Source organism: Bufo bufo, chromosome 4 (genome assembly GCF_905171765.1).
Source record: "Bufo bufo chromosome 4, aBufBuf1.1, whole genome shotgun sequence".
In the NCBI taxonomy this organism is placed as follows: domain Eukaryota; kingdom Metazoa; phylum Chordata; class Amphibia; order Anura; family Bufonidae; genus Bufo; species Bufo bufo.
In genome coordinates this window covers 432,052,822-432,066,612 of record NC_053392.1, presented here as the reverse complement: position 1 = coordinate 432,066,612, position 13,791 = coordinate 432,052,822, and the positions used below count along the sequence as shown (strand labels likewise).

The following is a 13,791-nucleotide window of genomic DNA, read 5'->3' as shown; positions in this document are numbered from 1 at the left end:
TGAGAAGCAAACAAACAAAAGTGAGTAAAGTAACTTAGATGAACCTCCATCAATCCATATGGGACCATGGTGGGGAATCACTTACTTGCTGATGGCGACGGTCAGCGTATGGCTGTAGATCCACCTCCAAGCAGGACCCAGGGTGGTGGTGTCTGCAATGGTGGGGTGACCGGCAGCTAGTGGTGCAAGACTGCCCCCTTATAAGAGCTGAAGGGCCATGTAAACCGCCCCCAAATCCAGCTGACTATCGCTGGTCAGGCGCCTATTCATGACGTCATAGGAGGCGCTTTACTATCGCCTCCTACAAGGAGGTTATGGTCCCACCAGACCAATGAGCTGTCTGTTCCCCCCTTTGTGTATCCTCTCTCTATTCTATCCTCGATATTTATACTGGGGCCGAGTTCTCCCTACTAATATACTATTAAGAGGGGGCGGTCCAGTTATGTGCCATGCAGACCGGGGGAGCGGTTTTGCATGACTCCAATTGTGCCCCAATATGACGCTATGCCAAACTGTTATACAGGTTGTCTGAGCGGCTGGCACCTTCAGTCATCTGGGACATGTTTCGCGCAAGCGCGGCTGTTGTGTTACTCCGATCATGTGGCCGCCGTCATGACGTGACAGTCTTTGACGTCGGCGCATCTCGGCGGTCACTTGATGCGGAAATACAGCTGTGCGTTCCACCTCTAGCCCCATGAAATGCATGGGGTGGGGGCTCTGAGCGCATGCGCGGTCATGTGATTTCGGTTATCCCGATCACATGACCGCGATAGTAAAGCGCCTCCTATGACGTCATGAATAGGCGCCTGACCAGCGATAGTCAGCTGGATTTGGGGGCGGTTTACATGGCCCTTCAGCTCTTATAAGGGGGCAGTCTTGCCCCACTAGCTGCCGGTCACCCCACCATTGCAGACACCACCACCCTGGGTCCTGCTTGGAGGTGGATCTACAGCCATACGCTGACCGTCGCCATCAGCAAGTAAGTGATTCCCCACCATGGTCCCATATGGATTGATGGAGGTTCATCTAAGTTACTTTACTCACTTTTGTTTGTTTGCTTCTCAATGTTATCCTTAGATTCAGTCACACATTGACTGCTGTTATTGCAAAGGCTATTCCTTAAACTTTTGGTCAACCAGCCGTGAGGGATAACCACCATCTTTGCCCCGTGTCCCCTGAAGAATCCTGGGGCATCCATTGAAGAAACGCGTCGGGACACTTGAGTATACCCCCACCTTATCCCCTTCCTTGGCTTTTTGGTGGGGTTACATCTCTATTATAAATTTTATATGTATGCGGTTCAATTGGACGGGAATTTTTTGTGTTAGGGCCTTAATAGGGCTACCTATACAGGAACAGAGTTCCAGTCTGGGCCACCCCTTGCGGGGCTTTTTTGGACCCCGTCCTTTGGACACACCTTGTAGGGCGGACTAGGACAAGCAGGGAGACAGTAGGGCCAGTGGTTTACATACACTTATACCGTCTCGCCCGCCTCTCCACATATTTTGGTCCAGTCCATCACCTGCATTTTTGTTTGTTTTGTAATTGTCTGTGCCCATTCACCATATTTGGTTGAATGTGTACAGGTCTTACTTGTTGTTTGTCTGTAGGGGCCGTTTTTATCTCCTATACGTTATTAAAAGTCAAGTTTTATTGAGTATACTGCCCCTCATAGCTTTTTCCTGTTGTAATTTTGAGCAGTATTCAGGGAGACACTACTGCCTCTCTTGACTGACCATCTTTAGCCTTAATTTATAGCATTTCTATCTCCTGACACACTAAAGTGTTATTTCTCTATTTTCATTAAAATATTTGCCGACTATATAATAAAGACAAGTGAACATCTCTCTCTCTTCCCCAACAACCAACAGCAAAACAAAATTGCACCAGTCTTGAGCAGTCCAAAATATTCATGAGAACATCAAGTTCATATTCCACAGCCATGTTTAGCTAGAGCATACCGTACAACTAGGGATGAGCGAATCGACTTTAGATGAAATATCCAAAGTCAATTCGCATAAAACTTCGTTCTAATACTGTACGCAGCAGGATCTCCGTACAGTATTAGAATGTATTGGCTCCGATGAGCCGAAATTATTACTTTGTGAAGTCTCGCGAGACTTCGCGCAATGACTTCATAAATGAATTTGTACTATAAAAAAACATTTCTCGCCCATTTTCCTTGGGGGACACAGGAGACCTTTGGTATAGCTCAGCTCCCTAGGAGGCGTGACACTAAGTGAAAACTGTTAAGCCCCTCCTCCCGCAGCTATACCCTCAGCCTGGAGAGAGAGACTGCCAGTTTTTGCTTAGTGTCCAAGGAGGCAAGACACTCCCTGCTCTGCAGGGCTGTTTTCTCCTTGTTGTTTAGTTTTTGATTTTTACTTTTTTTCTTTTTCTTCCAGACCATCAGGGACAACAGAGACGCACTGGACCTCTGTTTCTCCCAAGGTCGAGCTGCGCCAGTGCCGGTCACCCGCACTGCTGCCTTCCCCACAGAAGGCAAGGTGGACCAGGGCAGCCTAGCTCCCCTGCATCCCGCCAGCGCAAGGTCGCCCGCACGCCAAGTACCTCTTCCAGCGTCCTGCCACTACGGTGCCAGTAGCTGAAGGGGTGACCCTGCTGTAACGGACCGAGGCTGAAGACGGCTGATGGTGAGAGAGTGGCTTCTCCAGCCCTACGTCCCCCCCCCCTCCCCCCACCCCGGTCTCCTGCGTGCCTGACCCCCATACTGGTGCCTCTGGACCCTTCTGTCCCTGCTGGACCTAGGCTGGCCCCTGCGGTGCCGCAGGGCGACAATCTGCTCCCTCTCCTCCCTTCCTGGCCTCCATAGGACATTGGCACTGCACCCTTCTCCCTGCGAGAGGAATGCTGCAACAGGGCCTGGAGGCCCGCACCTAGCTGCCCCTGACGGAGGGGTTATTCTGGCGTCCCTCCTCTACCCTCACAGGCACCCGGTCTCAGGGTCCCCCTCCCTCTTACCGGCTGCTGCTTCAGGGCCCGGAGGCCCGCGCCTTACTGCCCCTGACCGTCCTCTACCCTCACGGGCACCCGGTCCACCAAGGGCAAGGTTTGCTGTGCTGGACTTTTCAGGGTCCCCATCCCCTTACCGGTGCGCTGCTCTAAGCCAGGGGCCCGCTCTTGACGCTGCCGAGGCGCAGGGCCCTCGCTTCCGGCCCGCGGGGTGGGCACCCGCGGCCTTCATGTACTGAGCGTGATGATCCAACAGGCCCCGGCCGACCGTCAGTGCATTTCGGTCGGCCGGGCGCTGCAAATTTTGGCCCAGGCTTCGCGGCCTGCTGGGCCGCAATTCCGGCCCTCCTTCCCCAGGCCCCTGACTCTGCAGGCCCGCGGGGTGGGCACCCGCGGCCGTTATTTGTACATGCGCCACTCCGGCTACCTCCAGGTCCGCCGCCTACTAAGCTGCAAGGTTCCGGCCTTGGTTGGAGGGGCCGGGAACTCCTCCAGGCGTGAATTCTTCCCGCCGGGAGGTTCCCCCGCCCCCAGGTGATCGCTGCGCTGCCCCCCCAGGCCGGATCTTTGTTAACCTTTCAGGTACCGGCCATTTCCAGGGGCCGGCTCCCATCTAGAGGAGACCCTGTAAAATCTGGGCTTCCTAATGGGCCTGTATGTCTGGCCCCCTTTTCCCGCCTCTCAGAGAGGCTGTTCCCCTGTATGGTGGCCCCCTTCCTGCCTCAGAGAGGCTGTGTTTAAAAAAAATAAAAATAAAATAATAATAAATAAATAAATAAAAAAATAACTGGATTCTTGTTGGCTGCGCAGGATGCTGCAGCCTGCTCTCAGTAGTGCTGTCCGTATGCATGCCCCCCTTCCATAGACGGCATGTCGCGCTCCCCAACTGCGGCGCTAGCCAGGTGCATGTTCCCCTTCTAGGCGGACCCTTGCCCTCTCCCGGGATACGGCGCTGGCCAAGTGCATGCCCCCCTTCTGCCCTTTCTATAGGCAGAATTCGTCACCCTCTCCAGTTACGGTGCTGGCCATGTGCATGACCCCCTTCCTAGGCGGAATACTGCACTCTCCCTGGCTGCGGGCTGGCCATGTGCATGACCCCCTTCTATAGGCGGAATACTGCACTCTTCCTGGCTGCGGGCTGGCCATGTGCATGACCCCCTTCTATAGGCGGAATACTGCACTCTCACCGGATACGGTGCTGGCCATGTGCACGACCCCCTTCCATAGGCGGAACGCTGCACTCTCGCTGGATTCGCTGCCGGCCATGTGCATGACCCCCTTCCGTAGGCGGAATTCTGCACTCTCACTGGATTCACTGCCGGCCATATGCATGACCTCCTTCCATAGGCGGAATGCTGTACTCTCACTGGATTCACTGCCGGCCATGTGCACGACCCCCTTCCATATGCGGTATGCTGCTCTCACTGGATTCGCTGCCGGCCATGGGCATGCCTCCTTCCCTCAGGCGGCATACATACACTCTCACTGACTGGGGTTGCTCTCTCGCCGGTAAGTTGCTGGCCATGTGCATGACCCCCTTCCATGGTGGGGTGCTTGCACTCTCACTGGATCCGCTGCCGCCAATGTGCATGACTCCCCTTCCATGGGCGGTGTGCTGCACTTTCACTGGATTCGCTGCCGGCCATGGGCATGCCTCCTTTACTCAGGCGGCATACATATACTCTCACTGACTGTGGTTGTTTTCTCACCGGTACGTTGCTGGCCATGTGCATGACCCCCTTCCTTGGTGAGGTGCTTGCTTCACTGGATGCGATGCTGGCCATGTGCATGACCCCCCTTTTCTGGGCGGAATATTGCACTCTCACCGGATACATTGCTAGCCATGGTCATGGCCATCTTCCATGGGTGGAATGCTTGCACTCCCATTGGATACGGTGCTGGCCTTGTGCATGACCACCTCTCATTCCATGAGTGGAATTTTGCACGCTCATGAGACTCACGGCTGTCCTTGTACATGCTGTGCTGGACTCGTACATGTCCCCCTTCATTGGCGGAGTAGTTGCACTGTCACAAAATTCGGTGTTGGGTGCATTATTGCACCATCACTTAATGCTATGATAACCCTGTGCATGTTCCCCTTTCACTAGGCAGACCTCCTGCGTTCCTACTAGATACTGTGCGGCCATGTGCATGGCCCCCTTCTGGGCGGAATATGGTATGTCCTACTTCTCTGAGGTCGGTACTGGCCCTGGGCATCACCCCCTTTTGGGGCGGGCTTTTGCACTCTTGCCAACTGCAGTGATTGCCAGGTACATTTCCCCCCTTTCTGGGCAGACTGCTTGCGTTCCATCGCATGCCATATTAGTCTTGTGCATAACTCCCTTCCAGGCGGCACTTTGCATTCCCGTAGATACTGTGGGACTCTGTGGCTGGCCCACTTCGCTGAGTGACTATTTTGCAGTGAGCGGACGTTCTTGTGCGCTCTGTGCATTGTTTGGGCCGTGTATGCCTTCTCCTCCCGTAGGTGGGTTGGCCTTCTCACTGCTTACGGGGCTGCTCGTACGTATGCCTCCCTTCCTCCTGCGACATACTTGTTTCTCTTGGGATACGATGCTTGCCGCAAGCCTTGAACTCTTCTATGAAGAGATCATTCTGCTTCCACCTGACCCGGACGGTTCTACTTGCTCTCTACTGCACCGAGCTAGGCGGTACTCATTCTCGGGTTTGCATTGTATATTGCGGTTCCGTTGTGACGGTATCCACCATGTTCGTTGGCCCTTCCAACTGGGGAGTGTTCGTGGTTCCTAGATGCGTACCCATTCGTCATCCCGCTGCATTGCTTCCCTGCGCAAGCGGTCACATGGACGAGAGTGCGGTCTGCAGCGCCCCTCGAATTCTACGTTGGCTCTGGCGGGACTACGGTTCCCTCGCCTACTACCATTTCCTCCTCTTCGATGCAGTGTGGTATGAGTCCTTCCTATGGGCGGCCTCTGCGCTTCAGTTCTGCTCTGCTACCAGGTTCGGGCCGTTCCCCTCGGGAAGGTCACCCAGCTTCTATTGGGTGCTCGATTATCCAGGTCCGGGGGACCTCCACTTTGGTTTCTTCAGGGTATTTTCCTTCTGCGAGGCGGTGAGCTGGGCGTCTCACAGAGTAGTTTTTTCTCACCGGCTCTGTTTTGGCTCTCGCTCGGGGCATATCACTCCAATGTGGTTTCTGCCCCGGCCAGGCTTCAGAGGCTGTTCCTTCACTGCCCTCCCCCTCTGGGGAGAGCATGGTTGTTCACTTGGATGGTTCCGGTGTTCCTTGGCCTTGTACCGTCTCACTCATTCACACTGGCTGTACTAGCTGTGCCCCCGTTTACCGGGTCTACCGCGTTCTGTCCTCCTGCTTGGGTGCAGATTGCGTATTCCATTTTAGGCGATTGTCCTGCTGTAGACTTACCTTCTTGGTAACTTGGGAGGATTACTCTTCGGTCAAGATTGTCCTTGGATCTCCCACACCGGGACGGTGGAACCCCTTCCTCTGGTGGCAACATCGACATGGACTTTAGCCTGTCTTGTCCTGGCATCTGTCGGATGCTCGGCGGACCCTTTCGGTTCCTTCTGTCTGCCCTTCTGCTCCCCCACTCCGGGTGGATACGGGACGACGTTGCTCGGGGGCCGACAGGACCGGTTTTGCCGGACTCTTCTGCCCGTGCTACTGGTCTGCGCCTGATCACGTTGGGTTTTTTCCCGCTTGCCCAGGCGATTCCAGCGGGCGCGCTAGTGTTCGCTCCCGGCCGTGCTTCGTCCAGGATCTATTATCGGACTTAGAGTTCTTACCTGGGGTTCTGTGGGAAGCTGGGCATTCCCCCACTCTGCCTTTCTCTCCCCATGGTTCTGTCCTTCTCCAGTTCGGCCTGGACCTGGGACTGGGACTCTGTTCCTTGAAGGGTCAAGTGTCGGCGCTGTCCATCCTCTTCCAGCGTTCCCTGGCCCCTCTTGGGCCTGTCAAGATCTTCTTCCACGGTGTGGCTCATTGGTTCCTCTGTACCGTCCCCCGGCACCGCCCTGGGAACTACATACTGTGCTCTCGGCGCTCCAGGCTTTCCCTTAGAGCCGTTACAGAAGTTCTCTCTTCTCCTTCTGTCCTGTACGTTTGTGTTTCTTAACCGTCGTGTCTCTCAGACGGGTGTCTGAATGGCGGCCCTTCTTGTTCCGAGCCTTCTGTCTATCCCCAGGACAGGGCTGTTCTCCATCCCGTCCCTTCTTTCCTTCTGAAGGTGGTATCTGCCTTTCATCTCAACGAGGCCATCGTCCTCCCCTTCCCACCTCCGGGAGCGGACACTTCACCGATTGGACATTGTTCGGGCCTTGCAGTTTTACTTGGAGATCACCGGCTCTTGTCGGCGCTCGGACTCTTGCGGTTCCAGGAGGTCCGCGCAGCGGTTTGACGGCCTCCAGGGTGGCTTTCTCCCGCTTCATCAGAATGGCTATTGCTGAGGTTACCGCACCAAGGGCAGGGTTCCGCCTTCGGTGTCGCCATTCTTTCCACCAGAGCGGTCGATGTCTCCTGGGCCGGAGACATTGGGCTTCGGCCGCGCAGTTGTGCAAGGCGGCCACCGGTCTTCCTTGCACGCCTTACCAAGTTCTACAAGGTGCATACTCGGGCTTCGGCGGATGCTGCCTTGGGCCGCCTGGTTTTGCAGGCGGCGGTTCCTGGATGCCTTCGGGTGCTTCGTCTTGGAGCTGTGGTCCCCCCCCTCTTGGACTGCTCTCAAACGTCCCAAGGTCTCCTGTGTCCCCCAAGGAAAATGGGCGAGAAAATGAGATTTTTGTATAACTTACCTGTAAAATCTCTTTCTCGCTCTTCCTTGGGGGACACAGCACCCACCCATTCATTGTTTTTTCTACACGGTTTCTGGACTTGGTTTACCCCGTTGGGTAGTTGGCTTGTTGGTTCCACTTGTTGGACATTGCCTTTTCTCACTACTTGGACACGCAACTGGCAGTCTCTCTCTCCAGGCTGAGGGTATAGCTGCTGGAGGAGGGGCTTAACAGTTTTCACTTAGTGTCACGCCTCCTAGGGAGCTGAGCTATACTAAAGGTCTCCTGTGTGCCCCAAGGAAGAGCGAGAAAGAGATTTTACTGGTAGGTAATACAAAAATCTAGTTTTCCCGAACTCGGGTTCAGTTCCAAGTGGTACCTTGGAACCAAACCCGAATTCGGGAAATATTTTTTTACAGTCTAAATCAATTTCTGAAGTTATTATGCGAAGTCTCGCAAGACTTCGCACAGTAATAACTTTGGCTCATCGAAGCCAATACATTCTAATATTGTACGGATCGCTCGCTCCGTACAGTATTGAAACAAAGTTTTATGCGAATCGACTTCGGATGTTTCATCTAAAGTCGATTTGCTAATCCCTACGTACAAAGTAATAAAAAGAAAACATAGTTAATATGCTGAAACATAATGTGATACACTGCAAAGAAAGAGATAAACTGCGTACAATTTTGAAGTGTAACTGTCATTTAATTTTTCTAATATACTTTAAGTGAATTTTTACAAAGCGTCCCTTAGCAGAGCGTTTCTAAGGATTATCGTTCTTCACAGCAGAACACAGTAGTGACTGTGAAGACGCTAGACTGACTGCTGCTGAACTCACTGCTCCCTCATATATATCAATAGAACTGACAATATATATTTTTATATATTATGACATAGCAAGGGATTTTGTTTGGGAAGGCAGGTATTTTCCTCCCAAAATGGGCGGCTGGGCTGATTTCCAGCCAGGTGAGATCAAATACCGGACCAGAGTTAAAGGGTTTCTGTCACCCCACAAAACTCATATTTTTTTTTTTGGATAGTTAGATTCCTTATAGGGCGATATAGGAGAATATAATAGTCTTACTTACTTTCATGCGGCCGATTCGTTATAAAACGAAGTTTTATAATATGTAAATGAGGGCTCTACCAGCAAGTAGGGCGTCTACTTGCTGGTAGCCGCAGCAGCAATCCGCCCCCTCGCCGTGTTGATTGACAGGGCCAGCCGGGATCTCCTCCTCCGGCCGGCCCTGTCAGTAATTCAAAAATCGCGCGCCTCTGGTCATTCGGCGCAAGCGCTCTGAGGTGAGGAGGCTCGTCTCCTCAGTGCGCCTGCGCCGATGACGTCTTCTCTTTCGGTGATGTCATCGGCGCAGGCGCACTGAGGAGACGAGCCTCCTCATCTCAGAGCGCCTGCGCCGAATGACCAGAGGCGCGCGATTTTTGAATTACTGACAGGGCCGGCCGGAGGAGGAGATCACGGCTGGCCCTGTCAATCAACACGGTGAGGGGGCGGATTGCTGCTGCGGCTACCAGCAAGTAGACGCCCTACTTGCTGGTAGAGCCCTCATTTACATATTATAAAACTTCGTTTTATAAAGAATCGGCCGCATGAAAGTAAGCAAGACTATTATATTCTCCTATATCGCCCTATAAGGAATCTAACTATCCAAAAAAAAAATAATGAGTTTTGTGGGGTGACAGAAACCCTTTAAGTACCGGTCTGGGTTTTGGCAGCACCTGGCTGTCCTTTAACTAGGCAGCTGGGCTCAGAATCAAGGTCTCTGTTTTGGGATCTGAGGCATGGTTCCGCGCTAGAGGGCTGAGAGCTGCATGCGGGGGGGGGGGGGAAACAGGCCCCCTAAAGTGTGTTGTGGACCGCTGTGCTTTGGACTTTCCTTTGTGTGAATGAACACTAAGACTGAAAAATGTTGCTTTGTTTTTATCTCCTGTGTGAATAAACACTGAAGTTTTGTTTTACAAACTGTTTCTTTTGCCTCTGTTCTGCGTCCGCTTACCCTGCGAATCCTCACAATATGTACTTTTGCTGCTGCTGCAGTTAGTGTCTGAAGAAGGTCCATATTTGGGATTGGAAATGTTTCCATGTACTTGTTCTTCTGCGGATTTCTGAGCATAAATGCACCTAATGAATGTTTGCGTGCCAAGTTTTATTTTCTTATGATCCTACTTGTTGCACAGCCACAAAGTCCTCTACTTCCAATAGTAAAAAATAAAAAACATTTAGGAGTTTTATAAACTCTCTGAACTCTCTGCAGTAGTCATACACCACAATTAATAATGTAATGATCATTTTAATATGACTGGTTTAAAGTCTTAGTGACCAGTAAATGCATATGTACATCATTGGTCTCTAAGGAGTGTATGGAACGGGCTCGGGAGCTGTGCATCATACACAACTGACACCCAGCAGGCAGGACTGAAGATTAAAAAAATACAGTAAAAATCTGCTGAATAATACATAAATATATAAACATAATTGGTGTCGCCACATCTTAAAAGGTCCCAAATATTAAAATACATTTATTACATGTGGTGACATCCTAGTGAAAAAATTGTTTTTGGTCTCTTGCTCCCCCAAAAAACTGAATAAAAAATGTTCAAAATATCACACATACATTAAAATTATATCAATAAAAAACCCGCAAAAAATGTTCACACCGCTCCACTGGTTGAAGAATAAAAAAAGTTATAGACATCAATAACTGCCAACTCAAAGCAATTTTTTTATAGTAGTAAAACATCAAACAACCAAATTTATAGAATTGTCATTATCTCTGTAATCATACAGAGCTGCCTTAAAAGACAAAAGGGTTATCCAAACCTGTAAACCCCCTCTACAATGCCCGGACCCCTCATACAGAGAATACTTACATGTTCCCAGACGCCTGTGTCCTGGATCCCTCCACGGCCGTCGCTGCATCAACCCATTGTGCAGATCACAACATCCGACAGGGAGATGCAGTGGGCGGCCATGGAGGGATCCGGAAGGACACAGGCGTTGGGGACTAGGTAACTGAAAATCCAGTTTATTTGGTATGCAAATTAGCCAAGTAAGGTGCCTAAAGGGGCATTATTCTAGCACGAAGGAGTCCAGACGCTCCCTGCAGCTTGGTGTCCATCGACCCCCTCCTATGTCACATTGAAGCCATAACTCCACCCCCCCTTTCCTTGCTGCGTCGTCTCTAACTCTTGCATATGGCAGTGCCGAACACTGCCTGCGCACTATTTGTCCCGCTGAGGGCATCAGCCTCAACTCTAGACTGGGAATGCGCCGAGCCCAGTGACACATTCAGCCTATGCTGGAAAGGAAGAAGAAGCACATCACTTACATCTACATGACAAAATTAGACAACCCCTTTAAAAAGTACAACTTGTCTGGCACAAAACAAGCCCTTATATGTCGAAGAAAAAATATATAGAATAACAAAAAAACATTTTACTTGGTCATTAAGGGGATGATTCTAAGAATTCCTTCTGTATAATTATTCTGCATCTCTTTGGTTATTCACTATAAATATGAATTCTGTTGTAGGTATATTTAATAATTGGTAAAGATTGTCCCTTCCTACTGAGAGATCTTCTTGCATCCGATGAATTGGCCAAAATCTTTGGTCAAACTGTGGTAAGTACATTTCAAAGTCTAAGGATCTGTTTACACTTGGTGTGTCATTTCTGTCTATCATGGAAACCTTGATGCATTTCCAGATCTGTCATACAACAAATGCCATTGCTGCCTTTATAGTATGCTACCTGCAGGTTTCATTGCATGGTGAGAAGTTATTTTTAAAGGGCATCTGTCAGCAGATTGACAGGGCCAGGCAGTGCTGAAGTTTTCACATGGCAATCTGGGGCCTAATGAAGGCCCCAGGCCTGCCTGCATTGTATATCTAGCAGGCTGCACCTCTTTAACACAGCCTGCTGGTGTCTATCAATATAGCACTCACAGTTTAATGCACTGTACTACATAAGCCATACAATGTATTATAGAAGCAATCAGAAGATCACCTGTTAAAATTCCCTTGTGGGACAAGTAAGTGGTTAAAAAAAAATCTCTTCTATACAAAATACCGCACACTACCTCCTTCCCCACTACTATTTCTGTTAAACCTGCCAGAGAGTGACCACAGTTATGTATCAATACATAAATCAAGATTACCTTGCTATTGAAACTTCCTCCGTGATCTCTACTCAACTCTAATTGCAGGCTTGATTTCAGGGTTTTGGAGTTCTGGTATCTTTTTTTGCTGGAGTACGCCCCGGCCGGTGACGTTGGTTCGTGCTGATGGGTTTGAAAGCTCGCGCTCACATGGAGCGGCCTAGTGACGTCACTATACGAGCTACGGATCACTACAAGTGCCAGGCTTTTAACGCGTTTCGGACAATGCATTGTCCTTCATCAGGGAATCGATCTGGCGCTTATCGATACCACCCTTTTATACCTACTTAATTTACCTGCCTTATCTCTTCATGTACCACGCCTTACTTTCCACAGTACTGTTCTTCTCATTGTACATACATCTCTCTCATTTAGTCAAAAGCAAACAGCTCTATTTCCATATTTAGACCCTTCGGTGCCAATGTGTCCATATTAAAAATCCACTTTTTCTCGCCCCACTCCATTGGGGGACACAGACCATGGGTATAGTGTAGGCCACAACTAGGAGGAGACACTATGCAAATAATAAAAAACAGCTCCTCCTCCACTGGCTATACCCCCATGCTCCAACAGGAGGACCTCAGTTTTAGCTTAGTGTCGGATAAGGAGGTGACACTCCTGCTCCTGCAGGGTTGTCCCTGTAGTATTTTCTTCTCCTATTTGTTTTTTTTCTAAACAGATGACGCAGGGTCGCATTGTGCGTCCCTGGTCTCTCAGTGAAGCGAGCGCCGGGGTCGAATGGCCGTCCCCGGCTACCTCCTTTTCCCCCCAGAAGATAAGTGGAACCGGGCTCGACCTGCAGCTCCGGTGGCCTACCAGATCCGGGGTCACCTAGTCCTGCCCTCTATCCAGTGCACTGCCACTCCTTGTGCCAGATGACTGAAGAGGTGACCCCATGCTGGTCCGGGACAGAGGGTGAAGACTGCAGGACTCAGATAAGTACATTGGCTCTCCTGCAGCTCCCCCTCCCCCCGTGCTCACACTGTGACACGATTGTTTAGGGCTTACATGTGAGAGGGCCAGCTGGTTGAGAGGGAGGGATTCCTTCTTGTCCCCTGTATCCTGGCGGTGGGCGCCATTTTCAGAGCCGGGGTCTGCCTTTTTTTCATGTTCCCGCACACGCGCAATTTTTTTCGCCCAAATTTTTTTGCCATATTTTCCCGCAATTTCTGTGACGCGACTGGGGGGCGGAGCCTATCGCGTCCGCTCCGAAGCTTCCGCTTTGCATCAGCACCTCTTCACGCTTGACTGCTACTCCAGCTCCTCACAGATCACGGTAGGACTGATAGTGTTCTGCAAAACTTTAGGAGACCCTGACTCCGGTATTGCCGCCATCATGCCAAGACCTGGGGCCTCCCAAAAATCGAAAGCGACACTTCAGGTCCCACTGGGATCCTGTAAGGCCTGCTGCTTGCCACTATCGGTTACAGGCTCCTGTGACTCTTGCCTTGCCTCGAGACAGGATCATCCACCGCCTCCTCCCCCTCCACCAAACCAGACCAGTCCCTCCGCCGCCCCTTCGGAGCCCGCGGATCCCTCCTGGTCCTCTGCCATAGCAAGGGCGGCCGCCGACTTGGCCCAAGTCTCGCGCGCGGACATGGCCTTTATGGAACGCATGGTGGCCACTGATCCTCCACCTGCGGTGCCTGTGGTTAGCACCACTCCACCTCCCGGTGCCCCCCACAGAGGACACGGAGCCGGAACCCTCACCTAAGCTCTCCACCATGGTGGTAGACTTGGTCACGGCGGTACGTGACACCTTTGACATCCAGGGGGAACCTCCTTCTACTAGTAGTCAGGAATTCCCCCTCTTCCACTCAAGAAAACCGGAGGCTGTCACATTCCCCATTCATAGCGAGTTTGCCAAAGTCATT

General features: G+C 51.3%; 1 protein-coding gene across 2 annotated transcripts in view; it reads left to right on the top strand.

The window, feature by feature from the left end:
* Nucleotides 1–13,791, top strand: part of ERMARD (ER membrane associated RNA degradation) — a 325,303-nt gene that overhangs the window by 20,228 nt on the left and 291,284 nt on the right. Inside the window, exon 4 of one of the 2 annotated variants that reach the window (XM_040429348.1) lies at nucleotides 11,294–11,383. The exons of the other annotated variant lie outside the window; for it this stretch is intronic. Coding sequence (XP_040285282.1) covers nucleotides 11,294–11,383 — 90 coding nt within the window. The remainder of the gene's footprint in view (nucleotides 1–11,293; nucleotides 11,384–13,791) is intronic. 2 annotated transcript variants of the gene reach the window in all.